Raw genomic sequence first — 14,743 nt, 5'->3', positions numbered from 1 at the left:
GAGAAGAGAAAACAATGAGCTTAGATGTGGATGCCTTGAGTGCTGTCCCTGTGCACCTGCCCAAAGCGTTCAGTGGGTAGACTTCTCAGAGCAGTTCTGAGATCATTAAACTAGAATCTGAGATCCTAGGTAACAGACCCAAAGCAGTTCCCCAAACCTTTGCGTTTTTGCTCACTAGCCAGACACGGACACCTGGAACAATCAAGGTATGGGGACCACCTGGCGCAGCTAATCGGGGTGATTGCGCTCTCTTGGCCTCCTCCTCACCTCGGGCAAGCTCACTTACCAATCAGTTCTTGCATCGCAAAGAAAGCAACCTTTCCAGATCATGTCAGGGTGTTTGTGCCGGCCTCCAGGCGTGGTAAATTTCCACACAGCGAAGGTCAGGGACAGGCCATCTCGGCGCGGACCCGGGGACCCGAGCGGGCGGCGGGAAAGGTGCGGATGGCCGCGCAGCGCGGAGACAGGCGGTGGGGCCGGCGGCCGGCAGCCTATTTAGGGCAGGGCGTCTGCGGGAGCGGCCGGGGCTGCGCTTATGGCTGCCCCGGGGGACGAGGTGCTGGACGGCTACATGTACCCGGCGTGCGTCCCCTACTCGTACCCGTACCCCTACCCGCCCGCCGCCAAGGGCAAGGGCGAGGCGGGCGGCTGGCGGCACCGGGGCGGGGGCTACGCTCCCGCGTCCTCCTCCTCGTCGTCCTCCTCTGCCGGGGCGGCCTTGCCGGCTTTCCCGGGCTGCGGGCAGCTGACGGCCGCCGAGTATTTCGACAGCTACCAGCGGGCGCAGCTGATGGCCCTCCTGTCGCAGGTGAGCCCGGACCTCGGTCCGCGGCCCCGCAGGGCCAGCAGCCGGGACGTGGCGGTGCAGGTGAACCCGCGCCGCGACGCCTCGGTGCAGTGCTCGCTGGGGCGGCGCACGCTGCTGCGCAGGGTCCGCGACTCCGGCCCCCCGGCCGGGCCCGGCACCGAGGGCGCGGCGGGCGCGGGCGGCTCGGGGTCCCCGCAGTCGGCGCGCCGGGGCCCCGAGCAGAGCAGCCCCCCGAGTGGCGCCCCTCGGACCGTGCGCTTCCCGCGCACCGTCGCCGTGTACTCGCCCGTGGCCTCCCGCCGCCTCACCACCTTCCTGGAAGGGGCCGACGGCGCGGCGGGGGAGCAGCGGCCCGGGGCGCCCGAGGGAGAGCGAAGGACCCCGCCTCCGAGGCCCCGAGGCCCCGAGGAGGGAGAGGGGTCGGCGAGGAAGGCGCCCCAACGGTCGCAGTCCGAGGAGGAGGAGGGGGACGACGACGCGGCCCAGGCCGCGGTGCGGAAGAGCTGGGAGCCGCCGGGCGCCGGGCTGCAGCCGCGGGAGGCCCGGGGTGACGAGGCGGCCCAGCGGCGCCCGCCCAGGGGTCCGGAGCAGTCCCCGCCGGTGGGGCAGGCCCGGGACGCCGCGGGCCAGAGGTCGTCGCCGCGGAGCCCCGAGCAGGCCAAGGAGAGGCCGCGCTTCCAGGTGAGGCTCAGGCGGCTGGAGGGAACCGACTCGGGAGGGCCCCGGGGGTGTGGTCTCCTCCTGGATCCTGTCGCTGCCCTCGCCGGGTGGCTGCTCGCGCACGTGGAGGCGCCAGCTTTCTCAGGCGCACGCCAAGCCTGTGTGGCTCTTCGCAGCCGCTCCCAGCAGCAGGTGCTCCTCCAACGGCAGAATTCAGGGAGTGCGGCCTGATGGTTGTTGCTGGCGATTGTGGAACGTGGGCTCCGCAGGTTGGTGAGGGAGGCGCCCTGATAACTCTTATTCTGAGCGTATTTACTGTATAAAACCCTGACTGTGGGCACGTGGTCCAGTGTGGATTTCGCGTTTGGACGGTCTAGGAGGGGTACTCAGCAGATCAGAAGGAGAACTTGCTGGCAGGGAGAACCGATTCCCAAGGATCCTACTCTATCTCAATGCAATACGGCAAAAGCCGTAACGGTCATATCCTGGGGTCCTGCCTGGTCAGCTCTCCCCTGATTCTTGCCTGAATCTTCCAAGCTTCCACCGGGAGCTAGAGCTATGAATGGTCTCCCTTGGGATTTTTTTCTTGCTCCTAGAAAGCACCCTTATTCAGAAACTCAACACTGCTAAAGCGTTTGGGCCTTCGGCTGTTGTGTATTGCTGCCTGAGCGCAGCAGGTTTGGAGGGCCAGCTGAACCCTAAAGAGCTGGCGTGTGCTGAGGAAGTGGTAACCCTGGGAAGTGGAAAGGCAGGGGTAGGAAGAGGCCTGGAGGCCTCCTTTGGGGTCGGCCCAGGGCTGTTGGGGGCAGGGGAAGAGAGGAGGAGTGAGTGGAGCTCCACAGAAGCTATGTGTAATGTAAACCACGTGTGATCTTCAGTCGTGCCTGTCCTGGGCCTGCGTTTGCTCACCTATGAAATTGTGGTAGAATTGGCAGGAACTTAAGAGTGCACTTAAAGGTCTGACTCCAAGCACTTGTTCATAATGTGTTTCTCACCGGGAGGGAAGAGGAGAAGCTTAAGAATAAGGCAGTACTACTTTAGTTCATGTTAAATATGAATTCTGGCTTATCCACGATAGATTCCTAGCGCTGTTTGGAAATTGAACTGGCAGCACAGAGAATGGACTTCTGAGTGAACATCTTTAAAGTGTCTTAGGACACAGGGGCGCCTGGGTGGCGCAGTCGGTTAAACGTCCGACTTCAGCCAGGTCTCGATCTCGCGGTCCCTGAGTTCGAGCCCTGCGTCGGGCTCTGGGCGATGGCTCAGAGCCTGGAGCCTGTTTCCGATTCTGTGTCTCCCTCTCTCTCTGCCCCTCCCCCGTTCATGCTCTGTCTCTCTCTGTCCCAAAAATAAATAAACGTTGAAAAAAAATTAAAAAAAGTGTCTTAGGACACAGAATCTTCCTCCTTTTCTTCAGCTTAACCACTTTCACATGTGTGTGTTCTAAAATTAGACTTTATCCTACAGAGAATCTGTAGGTTTAGAGATTTAAAGAATTTAAAGATTTTAAAGAATTTAAATTTAAAGATTTAAAGATTTAAAGAATCTCCAGGTTTAGAGAAGCCTAGATGTTTGGCTTTTCCCTTGCGTGTCAGCGGGAAAATACCTATTTAGCAACTTGCCAGTCGGTTTGCTTTATGAACCAAGCTAAAATCTGGAATACATTTTTAGGCTCATGCTTGTTTCTGTGCTTGATTAAGCTGTTAGCTCCCCCAATTACTACATCGGAGAGACCAATTCAAACCTTGAGCCTGCTTTCCTCCGTGATCTGGAATGCGGTTGCCAATTTTGAATCGCAAACCGATCCTTCGCAGCTTCTGAAATGAAGGCTAATTTGGATATCCTGTGGGTTAAACTCTGCTGTCTTTTTGCTCAGTTCTTAGAGCAGAAGTATGGCTACTATCACTGCAAGGATTGCAACATCCGATGGGAAAGTGCCTACGTGTGGTGTGTGCAGGGCACCAACAAGGTAAGAAACACCAAGGAACTGGCAGCTTTTTTTTTTTTTTAAGTTTGAGACAGAGCATGAGCGGGGGCGGGGCAGAGAGAGAGGGAGACCAAGAATCCCAGGCAGGCTCCGTGCTGTCAGCACAGAGCCCAACACAGGGCCTGAACCCACAAAACAGGGAGATCATGACCCGAGCCGAAAGCGAGTCGGACGCTTAACTGATGGAGGCACCCAGGTGCCCCTGAACTGGCAGCTTTTTGACATTGAGTGTCGAGAGGGTTTTGCTTTAAGTGTTTTCCTCTCTCATCACAGGTTTACTTCAAGCAGTTCTGCAGAACTTGTCAGAAGTCTTATAACCCTTACCGAGTGGAGGATATCACGTGTCAAGTAAATTGAATGTTCACATTTTGTGTCTGAACTGGGTAGTTGGTAGAGGGTTTGGGTGTAGTTTCTTGAAGGTATTTCTTTAAGGAGGCTAGGTTCCCAGTGACCTAGGTTTTGACTGCTTTTCGGTGGAGATTATGGAAATAATACTCAACTGGGAAATGGGGTCTTGGGGTCTTGTTTCCTTCCGGTCATGTTAATCTCCTTAGAGCCTATTACCTCACCTGCAACATGGAAGAAGGTCTGCTTTACCTGGTACTCAGTCAGTCTAACGGGAGAAAGCAGACCAAAAATCGAATACGTCTCTACTAACGTGAGGTGGTGAAAGTTGTCTGTTTAGCCCAAATGCTTCTTATGAAGCACATACCCAAGTTAGGGTATTTAGGAGAAGCATGGGTTTTAAAGTTTGTCTTGCCTGAGTGCTGGCAAAGGGAGGATGACTTCTGTTCAAGTAAATCTAAGCTGCCCAGCTTTCTGGGGCTAACTAGGAACATTGCTGGTTTACTATTAACTGTAAGCTGCACTGTGCTCAGGGGCTTAGATAATCTAAGAGGTGACTGAACTTGCCTGTTAGCACACAGCTAGTGGAGCCTGATGTGTCCGTTGACACAGCCTAATCCGTGCACTCCAATCAGGTTGGATGTTGGAAGCCTCACACGCTACGGTGGGGGGGAGAGAGCCCAAGTGTGGGAAAATGGTGTCAACCCCCTTCGATCGGGGCAGAGTAGGGTCAGGTTCTAAAGTGGGATGGATCCCTTAACCGCTCGCTCTCGCCTCCGTGGTTGCTGCACTGCTTTCAGTGTCCGCTTCCGGTCAGTTGCAGCAGGTGGAGGTGAGGGCAAGGTCCGCCCCCTAGCCGCCCCCTAGCTGCCCTCCCCTGCCCCTAGCTGCCCTCCCCTGCCCCTAGCTGCCCTCCCCCGCCCCTAGCTGCCCTCCCCCGCCCCTAGCTGCCCTCCCCCGCCCCTAGCTGCCCTCCCCCGCCCCTAGCTGCCCTCCCCCGCCCCTAGCTGCCCTCCCCCGCCCCTAGCTGCCCTCCCCTGCCCCTAGCTGCCCTCCCCTGCCCCTAGCTGCCCTCCCCTGCCCCTAGCTGCCCTCCCCCGCCCCTAGCTGCCCTCCCCCGCCCCTAGCTGCCCTCCCCCGCCCCTAGCTGCCCTCCCCCGCCCCTAGCTGCCCTCCCCCGCCCCTAGCCGCCCTCCCCCGCCCCTAGCCGCCCCCCCTCCCGCCCCTAGCCGCCCCCTCCCTCCCCCGGTGCCAGGTTTGACCCACAGCTTGCTCCTAATCCCTGGCCTCACACCTTAGCTTTCCTCATCCGACTCCTCTCCCATGCTTGCTTCTTCTCCACCCTTCAAGTGCAGGAAGAGCTTTCCTTTTAGATAACTGTATTTCAAAAAGTTCACAAGTCCAAACTGAATCCTATGCAACATGAGACCGCGACCACCTGGTTAAACACCCTCTATTCTTTGTCCTCCCCTTGCTGGAAGGGGTGCAGACAGAACAAGATTAGCACAGGGCCTTGCTTAGAGCGTGTTCAGTGAGTGTTTGGATGGACTAGAAAAAAAACTTTGAAGTTTGAGGAAGTGACCATGGGTTTATCTTCTGTCTGTATGTGCTTCTCACTTTGGTTTTTCAGAGTTGTAAACAGACTAGATGCTCCTGCCCTGTAAAACTCCGCCACGTTGACCCTAAAAGGCCCCACCGTCAAGATTTGTGTGGGAGATGCAAGGGCAAACGCCTATCCTGTGACAGCACTTTCAGCTTCAAGTACATCATTTAAATGAATGTAAACGGATGGGCCAACTTGAACGTGAGCTAGTGAAGCAGACACGTTAGCTTTTTTCCGTGCTCCTTCCTTATGCCTCTCCTTCTCAAAATACTTCATGAAAGGCTGTATTTTTGACAGAGCCTTCAAATAAAAGTATTGCAAAACAATTGATAAATTGCAGAAGATTTTTTTTTTTTTTTTTTTTTTTTTAAGTTGAAAGCTGTTCATGCTAACAGTCTGGGTCTGTCACTTTGTTAGAGGGCCTCACAGCTGTCAGGTTTCCTGCTTATGTGTGTCTGTAGGGCTGAAGCTTACAAGCAAGATGCTGATTGAATGAACAGCCATGTCACCATTAAAGTCGTTTTTCTGGGTGAGGTGGAGTTAGAGTGAGGCCTTAGTGTATGAGGAGAGTTAGGGTTCTGACTCTGGGTTGCCCCCCAAGCGGCTGGCTAGCTGTGGGTGGCATCTAGTGGGGAGGGAGGCTGTGAACCACATGGACTGGTTGATCACAATTTCACATAGGGTACAGGTGGGGACCAGAACGGGGTGGCCATGGCAGCTTCTTTAAGACTTCAGGTGGTAACTTAAAAATAAGCCTATTAAATGTACTTAGATTTCAAGTTAACCGACTACTTAGGCTAGGTCCTTGTCCTGTAGTTTGCATAACTGCAAACTAACATAGGAATTCGTATCCTACCTGCACCTGCCGGCTTTCTACAGGACTCCCAAGAAAATACTAAGGCCCTGCTCCCAGAGCTCTCCTGCTTGGGGATGGCAGTTTGTCTAGAGCCCTCAGGGACTTGTAATGAAATCAGCTGAGGGTTGTTGGTTTAATAGTTATGGAAACCACATAACTGGAACCAGTTACTAATTATGCCTCTTTCCGATTTTTTTTTTTTTCCTTAAAGTTGAGAGAGAGGGACAGAGGATCTGAAGCTGTGCTGACAGCAGCAAGCCCGATGTGGGGCTTGAACTCACAAACTGTAAGCTCATGACCTGAGCTGAAAGCACATGCTTAACCAACTGTGCCACCCAGATGCCCCTTCCTTCCAATTTTCTTATCCCATTTAAGTTACCCCTTATGACCTTAGCTATGTCTAAGATCTTGGATGCTTGGGTGTAGAAAATGTGATGAATAAGGAACCTAAATGGAGTTTGAGGTCTCTTGAACCCTTAGAGCAATGGGAAGTCCCCTCAGAATTCATATGGATTTAGGAAGGTGCTTGTGATAACAGAGTCCAAGGCCCCTATCCCTACTGAATCACTATCTGGGACTGAGGCATTTTACCAAGCACCCTGGGGATTGCTTATGGAATTGAAGTATGGAAATATCACCTGGGTCAGGCTTGTACTTTGCAAAAACACGGATGTGGCCTCTGCCCTTATGGAGCTTCCAGTGTAGTGGGTAGATGGCCATTATTTACTGCACTGAAAAAAAAAAAAAAAAGGAACATGAAGTTCCTGCCACCTAATAGGAAAGAGCTACTTGGTCAATTGATAGAGGCCTGTGATAGAGGATCATATCTAGGGAGGTCAGGGGAAGACTTGCCTGAAAAATGACTCTTGGGCTGACCTGAAGTTTGGGTGAGTTGAATTAGTTGAAGAGGGGAAGGAGAAACTTTCCAGACCAAGGTAGCATGTGCAAAGGCCCAGTGGCAGTGAAAACCAGAAGGAAGCCGAAGTGGTAGAAGGCTGTGGAGGACAAGGATGAGCATGATGGCAAGTGACAGTATGCCCAGACTGGGGGATTTTTTAGGCCTTGCTCAGGAGGACTGGTCTTTGTCCTCAGAATTCACTAGAAGGTTTTAAAGCCATTAAAGTTTGTTTTTTTTTTTTAATTTTTTTAACGTTTATTTATTTTTGAGACAGAGACAGAGCATGAACGGGGGAGGGGCAGAGAGAGAGAGGGAGACACAGAATCGGAAGCAGGCTCCAGGCTCTGAGCCATCAGCCCAGAGCCTGACGCGGGGCTCGAACTCACAGACCGTGAGATTGTGACCTGAGCCGAGGTCAGACGCTTAACTGACTGAGCCACCCAGGTGCCCCAAAGCCATTAAAGCTTTTTAACAGGTGTGTTAAAAAGAAATAATCACTCTAGCTGTACAGTGGATGAATGACAGCTCTACGTGTGGGGGAGGGCGATGTTCTAACACCCGTTCCTACTGGTTTGGTTGAGGGTAGGGACAGGGAAACTTATTTGTGCAAGTGCACTCAGTAAACACTTGTGGAATGAGTGAGGGGACAATAGAAATAACACCTGCAGTGAGTCCTAAGGCTATTAATATGGGTAGTTACGTCAAGTAGCTTATCATTATTTTTCCAAACAGAGCAACTAACGTATTTTACAGTCGAGAGGACAGCAAGGATCAAAGTAGGTTTTACTTAGATTTAGCTGGCATTGAACAATGCTGCACAAAGACATCTTTGTTATAAAAGTTGTGATGACGTTCTAGCAACTAGAAAGTGCTATCAAACTGTATGTGTACAAAGGAAATTTATAAAGTGTGTGTGTGTATATATATATATATACACACATTTTTTTTTTTTTTTTTTTTAGTAAGAGATTGAGAGACTAGAAGGAAATAGCCCAGAATACTGTTTTCTCTGGGTGTCAGTGATTCCACTTTTCCCCGTATTTCATACATTTGCTAAGGGGACAGTGGGTTCTTTTGAAAAAAAAAAAAAATCTGTATAAATGCCATGAAGTACAATGATAATTATGTTGATTCTAACATCCTGTTTCTTTTCACGTGGGTTCTAACGGCACGGTGTACGAGCACTTCTCCTGGATCCAAACGAGGAAGGCTCACTGTGGCTTTGGTGAGTCTGTTCCAAGAGAATGAATGTTTATTTCCTAAATTTATGGTAGACTGTGGGTTGTACAGTACCCTCTAGATCACTAAAAGTAGAAAATATTTTCTAAATTGTGTTTAAAAAAAAAAAAAAAAAGGCGTTTGCTTTCTATTTTAGAAGCCGAATGAAGAAACTGCCAGATCACTTCTCTTGGTGTTGTTTTGCAAGCTTACTACTTAAAAAATGATCAACTTAAGGGGCAAAAGAAAAAGGTTGTACAAGCACAAAGGGCTTGATCAGAACTGCATAAGGTAATTAATAAATTAAGCACTTGATACATTTTTGTTAAATGCAAAAGGGACCATCCTGATGACTTTATATTTGCATCTTGCTTTCTGTAGGTATATTCATCATATTACTTTATTAATAGATTTAGCTACATACACATGAAAAGGAAATTCCAACTGTTCAGGGTTTGGTTTGGGTAATAGTCAACCTCATTTGTTCTCAACTTCGTTCTCCCCCTTTTAGGGAAAGTTATCTTAAGAACAAGGATCATATTTGCAAAGTCCCTAAATGATGCACACTGTAATCATTGACCTTTAAAATACAACACAAACCAACAGCTACAATGCTTTTTATTTTAACAAAAAGGATATAAGAGGGTGACGGTAAGATAGGGGATGGTAAGATAGGATGTAAAGTGTGGGGGGGGGGGGTCTCTGGACACCATCCCTCTCTTCCTGCCCCACACCCAAAAGTTATTAAATAATTTAAAGGACACCATTTACAGTACCAGAACACCATCAAAATAATTGTTTTTTTTTTTTCTTTTTTATCAGGGTCAAAAAATACAGTGATTACGAATGTGCCGTGACCAGTTATGGAGTTTTACAGGTAACATAACTATAGTCAGCAGTCCAACGGCGTGCACAGTGCCTTCAATTAATGCACTTGAGCATAATTACATTTCTGGCAGGGTCCACACCCCCAAGAAAAGGCAAAGCTAAGCATTTCATTTCTACATTCTAAACTCTGCGGTCACAGAGCCCAGTTTAAAAGAAAGTCACAGTGGATAAGAGATGCCTATAAAAAATACAAGGTGTTCCTTTCAAATCAGAGGAGTTGTGGGACTACATTCATTTCTTTTACAAAATGCTATTTAAAAAAGGACAGAGAATCCAGTTCGTGTTATGCTACAGACTTAGACAGTGAGTAAGTATATTGCATGTTTTGGTAGTCAGTCTTCAGGCTTCCTTTCATTTTCCCCCATAGCCCCAGGTTCCTTTTGGGTGAGACACGGGAGTCCTGAATGAACATATAAAACTGGGTTTGCATCTCTCTTCTTGAATTCTGCAGACTTCAGAGCCCGCAAGTCTTATATTCTACCATCAGTGACCACGCTCTTTTCTTTAGCTTTGTACACCTATTCTTGTATAACAGTGCATTGCACAAACGTACAATACTGGTTTTAATCTATACAGTTTCTATAATAATTATGGAGTAAAATAAGTTAACTTTCCTAATGAGAATAGCTGACGGGCAGCATACATCTTTATTGTACATTTTAAAGTCTCTGCAGGCATCTACTTTGGTTAGTTATCAACAATCGTAATGTAAGCACTGGTCAGAGAGCTGAGCAGCATTCCAATAACATTAACAGATATATTATTTCTTTTCGAAATACCGGGAAAGCCCAGTTTTAAAATATTATTAAAATGTTCTAACATTTACACACTATGAAGAGTTAGATCTAATAAAATAAAATTTCTTCAAAAATAATCTTGCAGTGCTCTTTTAGGCATGCTGACACGTTATCACCAAACATCCATACCTTGAAAATAGGACTGTCACATATTCACACATCCCAGCTCACGCACACACAATCCCTTGTACAGACTAAAAAACAAAACACCCACACCCTCATCCCACGTGTTGAAAAAAAGTCAATGGTTTTTGCAAAGAAGTCTCCCCGTGTCTGTCTATCCGACTAAAGGTTCTTCACGTAGATAATGAAGCATCGACGGTGGAGCATCCACACAGCCCTGCAGGTTTTCAGCTAAAATGAACGAGCCTGGGTTTTAGCCTCACGTCACCTGCTTTCCAACGTCTCAGTATTAGAGGCCATTATTGCAAACAGTCCTAGAATTCTCTTCTTTCTCCAGAAAGTCATGTATTTGTATGCATCACTCTTAGCCCTTTTCTTTTCACCTAGGTTAAGTAATTAAAAACTCCTTCTTCATACGGTTATTGTAGGAGGTATTGGCAGCCATTAGATTTCTTTTTTTTTTTTTTTCTTTCTTAGATCTTTGACTCTGATACCGGTTTGACATCAGCTACGCCGTGGTCGTGGATGCCGCCAGGAAGGGTTGTCTGTGAACTGCGAGGGTTCGTAAAAGGTGCTCATGAATATTCTGCATCATCTTCAGTTTAGTGTCTTCCCTAAACGCCTGGAAGCTTCTCAGAATCCGGTGCTCACCAAAGTTCCGACTGGGTTGGCCTGTGCTAAGAGCTGGTATGATTGCACCATGCGTAGGGACTCCCTTATTTCTAGATTGAGCTCCATCAGTTTGTGGTTGGCCTCTGACATGTCCAGGTCAGAGCCTATGACCGCGAAGCTCCCCGTCTGGCCCAGCGTCTGGTGATGGAAGTAGATGTGCAACAGCGTCTGCACAGGGTCATCCTCACAACTGCCAAAGATATCGTTCGGCCAGAGAGATCTGAAATACACAATATTTTTAAATCCTGAGACTCCGTCAAGCAATGGTTAATATTAACCACGTTTTAAATTAATACCTAGAACAGAATTTCCTTGTGAATCACTGAGGATCTGTTTGCAGGTTTGGGCAAACGTGTTACCGAAAACCTCTAGAGAGCGAACAAAGTCTAAAAAGTGGCGTCATTTCAGTGAGAACTGTGGACAAAGCTGTCATGCTTTCACAAAGACGCGCTACGGACGCAGCAAATTGAAAACCCGACCCAATCGCTGTAAGACGCCAGTGCGGGTTTAGAGGCACCACACCTTGAAATCCCTTCACGCTTTACCTGAAGGCTTTGACTTGTGCCACAGCTGAAATAAACTCCTTATTTCTCAGAGTTTCAATTAAAGAATGAATGGCAGTTTCTATGGTAGTTTGTGCAGCTTTGGAAATGTCAATTTCTTCATTTTCTGAAGCAGACTCTGCTTCTTTGAGGATATTTTCCAGTTGGGCAAGTTCCTCGGACATGTTGATGACCTAGAACAAATGAATATGCCTTAAAACGATCTATTTGTATATTCAGTAACAAGAAGAGCATTTAATTGGCTCTGAAGATACATCTGATGGTAGCAGCAGCTTCTCTTAAAGATCTGCAAATGGTAAACTTAATTTTTCAAGTTCTCTGTTATATTTTCAGCCACCAAATTGTAGTCTTTAAATATTCTTGATAAATAACAGGTTATAGGGGCGCGTGGCTGGCTTAGCCAGTGGAGCATGTGACTCTTGATCTCAGGGTCCTGAGTTTGAGCCCCACTCTGGGCACAGACGTGACTTAAAGAAACAAACAGGTTATAATAAATGTTTATGATAGTTGTAATAAAACAGGCTGTAACCAATGTTTTTTTTTTGTTCCAGTGTTTGTATTGGTTTTAACATGTGATTTATATCTTGGATAGTAAAAATGCACTGCCAGGGGGAGGGGGGGGAGGTCGTGAATTTTCTTGACAGCAAAGTCTTTATATTTTAAAAGGTTATTTACCTTTGAAATATTTTAGATTATATACATATTTTATATAAACCAGTATGTATTTTATATAAAGCAGTATATATTTTTTAACTTATTTAACCATTTAACAAAAGTTAAAGCATTTCTGTTTCAGTACCAGTGTGGGCAAGGGGGGAAAAAGACTAAAGTCACCACCTTTGAGCCTATTCATTACGCGACTCCCAACATTCAAAGTGTTTTTGATATGTTCATTCTTATGTGTACAACCAGAACTACAAAAATATATGTACAAGATGTTTGGGGCGGGGAGGGGTTTCATAATTTAACTTATGACTTCATTGAGTTGAAGTGCTTTTTTTGACTTTTGGTTACAGATGATCTGTTGTGGCTGCTGTGACCTTTAAGGTCTTGAACCTTTCAAGGCCACTGGCTACCTGCTGTCTTATGTACTAATAGGTTCCGAAACAGCACATCATTTGCTTTTAAAAAGACAATTGTGGAAAAAAGGTTTCACTGTAAGTGACTCTTGACATAAGCTCTTTTACAAAGAATATATGTATCATGTTTTCATATTCTAGAATCAGTTATTCCTACTACAATCGAATATTTACCTCTGCTTCATTTTTTATTGTGTTTACTTGGTTGATCAATTTACAGTAGGCTTGGAACAGAAGTAGCAACTGAAAATGTAGTTTGTACAGCCTTCGACAGAGCTCCAGGCCCTAGGAGTAAATAACACTGTGTTAAATTCAGATACCGTTTTCCATGAGGTTTGATTAGACAGTGTATTTCCAATAAAAATATTTAAGTAATTATGTTAAAATTATCTTGGCATTTATTTCTCTGCAGTAAGCAAGTTAATACAGTGTGAAGGTGATGAAAGATGCTTTGAAGACTGGGATTAAAATATAAATTAAATTGTTGGTTACATAATTCACTTAGCATGAAGCACATTTTCACATTAGACAAAAAATTTTTCAGCAGGCAATCTATAAAATGCTTTAAATAAAATTCATAATGAAAAAAATGTACAAATGCATATACTTTTGCCCCATCGAGATGTTCATCTCACAACATTTATCAACAAATGCTTGATAAAGCAAAGTAACAGTGGATTACCTCTTACCTAAAAATGATTTTTCTAAAAAAAAAAAAACCCCAAACCTTGTAATCTCATTGAAATGAGACCATGAAATTAACATACGCGCTTTGATGTTCAAAATTCAAAGATGTTAGTTTATAGATGTACAAACAGGCGACTGCGAGTTGTACATACTAATGATGGAACCTTCATCTATATAGGACCGACGTTTCATGGATTAGGGCTACGGCAGAACTGAAGCACACACACTACTCTTAGAGTAATCCAGGACAAAACACTGCTAGGTCACAAATGGCAAATGAAAATCAGTTTGTCTGACACGGATAAGTCTATAAATTAAGACAAATCACTTACTGCTAGAATTTCCATTTGCTAAGCAAGAAGGAGATCGGGTCACAAAAAATACAAAGGAAGAAAAAGACCAAGAATTAGTGTAAGAAATCATTTTAACTAGGGTCACAGATGTCCCAGGCAAACTGAAGAACATTTAATTGCACCCAAAAGAAAAATCTGCTATTTCCAGAACAAAACTTTTTATACGCTTACGGTAACAAGTGTTGCAGGGTGTTTTTAACTCTTTGCCAAATAACTAAATTACATGTAGGCTATAATTTCTCGTGTGAAAACTACAGGAGAAAATTGAACTGATGTGATCTTGGGAAAACTTGTGAAAGAAACCAAACGTCATAAAATTTCCATTAGTAAAGTGGAAAATTTCTGATTAGAAAATAAATGCATTACTGTTTTCAGAAAAGAATCGGCCTATATTCTTATAAATACCTAGGAGAATATCATCTTTGGTGTGGGTCATTCTAGGCTTCCTACCCTTACTAATTAGGTCCTATGTTGCCATAATTGGTGCTGAGTCAGAATGTAAGATATCAACAGCGGATGTGGGTTTTAAATTGTCTTCCCAAATGCAATTTAGCAAGCTTCAGAAGTTTGACCCAACTAGGTTTGAGTCAGATGATGTATATAAAATACATAGGGAAACATCAAGTTTATGGACTATTTAAAAATTACTACAAATATCTATAGCAATTTGGACCTAGCCTCGTTAATAGAGAAGGATGATTTCTAATTAAAATAGCAATTGCCATAACATAAATATTGCTTCTAAGAGTCCCTTTTGAAGCGTGCTTTTCTAAATAGTGTCCTCTGAAGGACTGTTTATATAACATTTATTCCTATCAATTTAGAAGGGATTTGCTAAGCAAAGGTGAACTTTAGCTTCCTACTGCTTATCATAAATTACGTGGATAGTCATTCAGTGAACACCAGTGGAACATAATCCAATGTCAAACACATTAGCATATCTGAGTTTGAGGTTCTCCTTTACACAGTTTTATATGGAAAGAAACAACTATTTGAGTGGCAAATATTTTTTTCATTTCTATTAGCATAAAAAACGGAACTGGCTCTCTATGCATACACCCATAGCATCTACTTGGGGATGTAATGGAAAAGAAATCCTGATAAAGTTTACGATCACCACAACTGTAGGAGATAACACAAATGTAATTAATTCTATAGTTCTCAATTACCAGAAATTACTCTAAATATGCCAGCTTTCCAGATTGA

The 14,743-nt window shown here is 45.9% G+C and overlaps 2 protein-coding genes and 1 long non-coding RNA gene across 10 annotated transcripts in view; 2 read left to right on the top strand and 1 right to left on the bottom strand.

Annotated features, from left to right (window-relative positions):
• The first annotated feature begins 497 nt into the window (after positions 1 to 497).
• On the top strand, positions 498 to 5,733 carry ZAR1 (zygote arrest 1). Its single transcript, XM_023252238.2, has 4 exons — positions 498 to 1,489; positions 3,345 to 3,437; positions 3,729 to 3,803; positions 5,431 to 5,733. Exons 1-4 carry the CDS (start codon positions 536 to 538, stop codon positions 5,572 to 5,574), a joined length of 1,266 nt encoding a protein of 421 aa, XP_023108006.2. The 5' UTR covers positions 498 to 535; the 3' UTR covers positions 5,575 to 5,733.
• Positions 5,734 to 8,976: 3,243 nt separating this feature from the next.
• The window catches only part of FRYL (FRY like transcription coactivator), a 272,435-nt gene continuing 266,668 nt past the window's right edge, over positions 8,977 to 14,743 (bottom strand). For 5 of the 8 annotated variants that reach the window (XM_019829525.3, XM_019829524.3, XM_045056396.1 and 2 more), the window contains 4 exons: positions 13,517 to 13,534; positions 12,672 to 12,782; positions 11,401 to 11,591; positions 8,977 to 11,075 (listed from right to left, as the gene is read on the bottom strand). In XM_019829525.3, the coding sequence (XP_019685084.1) occupies positions 10,817 to 11,075; positions 11,401 to 11,591; positions 12,672 to 12,782; positions 13,517 to 13,534 (579 nt within the window). In that variant the 3' untranslated portion in view covers positions 8,977 to 10,816. The remainder of the gene's footprint in view (positions 11,076 to 11,400; positions 11,592 to 12,671; positions 12,783 to 13,516; positions 13,535 to 14,743) is intronic. The other 3 variants (XM_045056397.1, XM_045056398.1, XM_045056401.1) reach the window with 1 other exon arrangement.
• LOC123385072 lies at positions 11,575 to 12,883 on the top strand. The gene is made up of 2 exons (XR_006597109.1): positions 11,575 to 11,713; positions 12,435 to 12,883. It is a non-coding gene; the product is annotated as an uncharacterized LOC123385072 (long non-coding RNA).

The sequence above is a fragment of the Felis catus genome, chromosome B1 (genome assembly GCF_018350175.1).
Source record: "Felis catus isolate Fca126 chromosome B1, F.catus_Fca126_mat1.0, whole genome shotgun sequence".
Taxonomy (NCBI): domain Eukaryota; kingdom Metazoa; phylum Chordata; class Mammalia; order Carnivora; family Felidae; genus Felis; species Felis catus.
Note: the sequence above shows the minus strand (reverse complement) of the source record. Positions and strands in the feature narration are given on the sequence as shown.

Coding starts and splice junctions, on each gene's coding strand:
- ZAR1 (XM_023252238.2), top strand. CDS start 536: ATGGCTGCCCCGGGGGACGAGGTGCTGGACGGCTACATGTACCCGGCG. Junction 3,438..3,728: donor GTGTGCAGGGCACCAACAAG/GTAAGAAACACC, acceptor CTCTCATCACAG/GTTTACTTCAAGCAGTTCTG. Junction 3,804..5,430: donor TGGAGGATATCACGTGTCAA/GTAAATTGAATG, acceptor TTGGTTTTTCAG/AGTTGTAAACAGACTAGATG.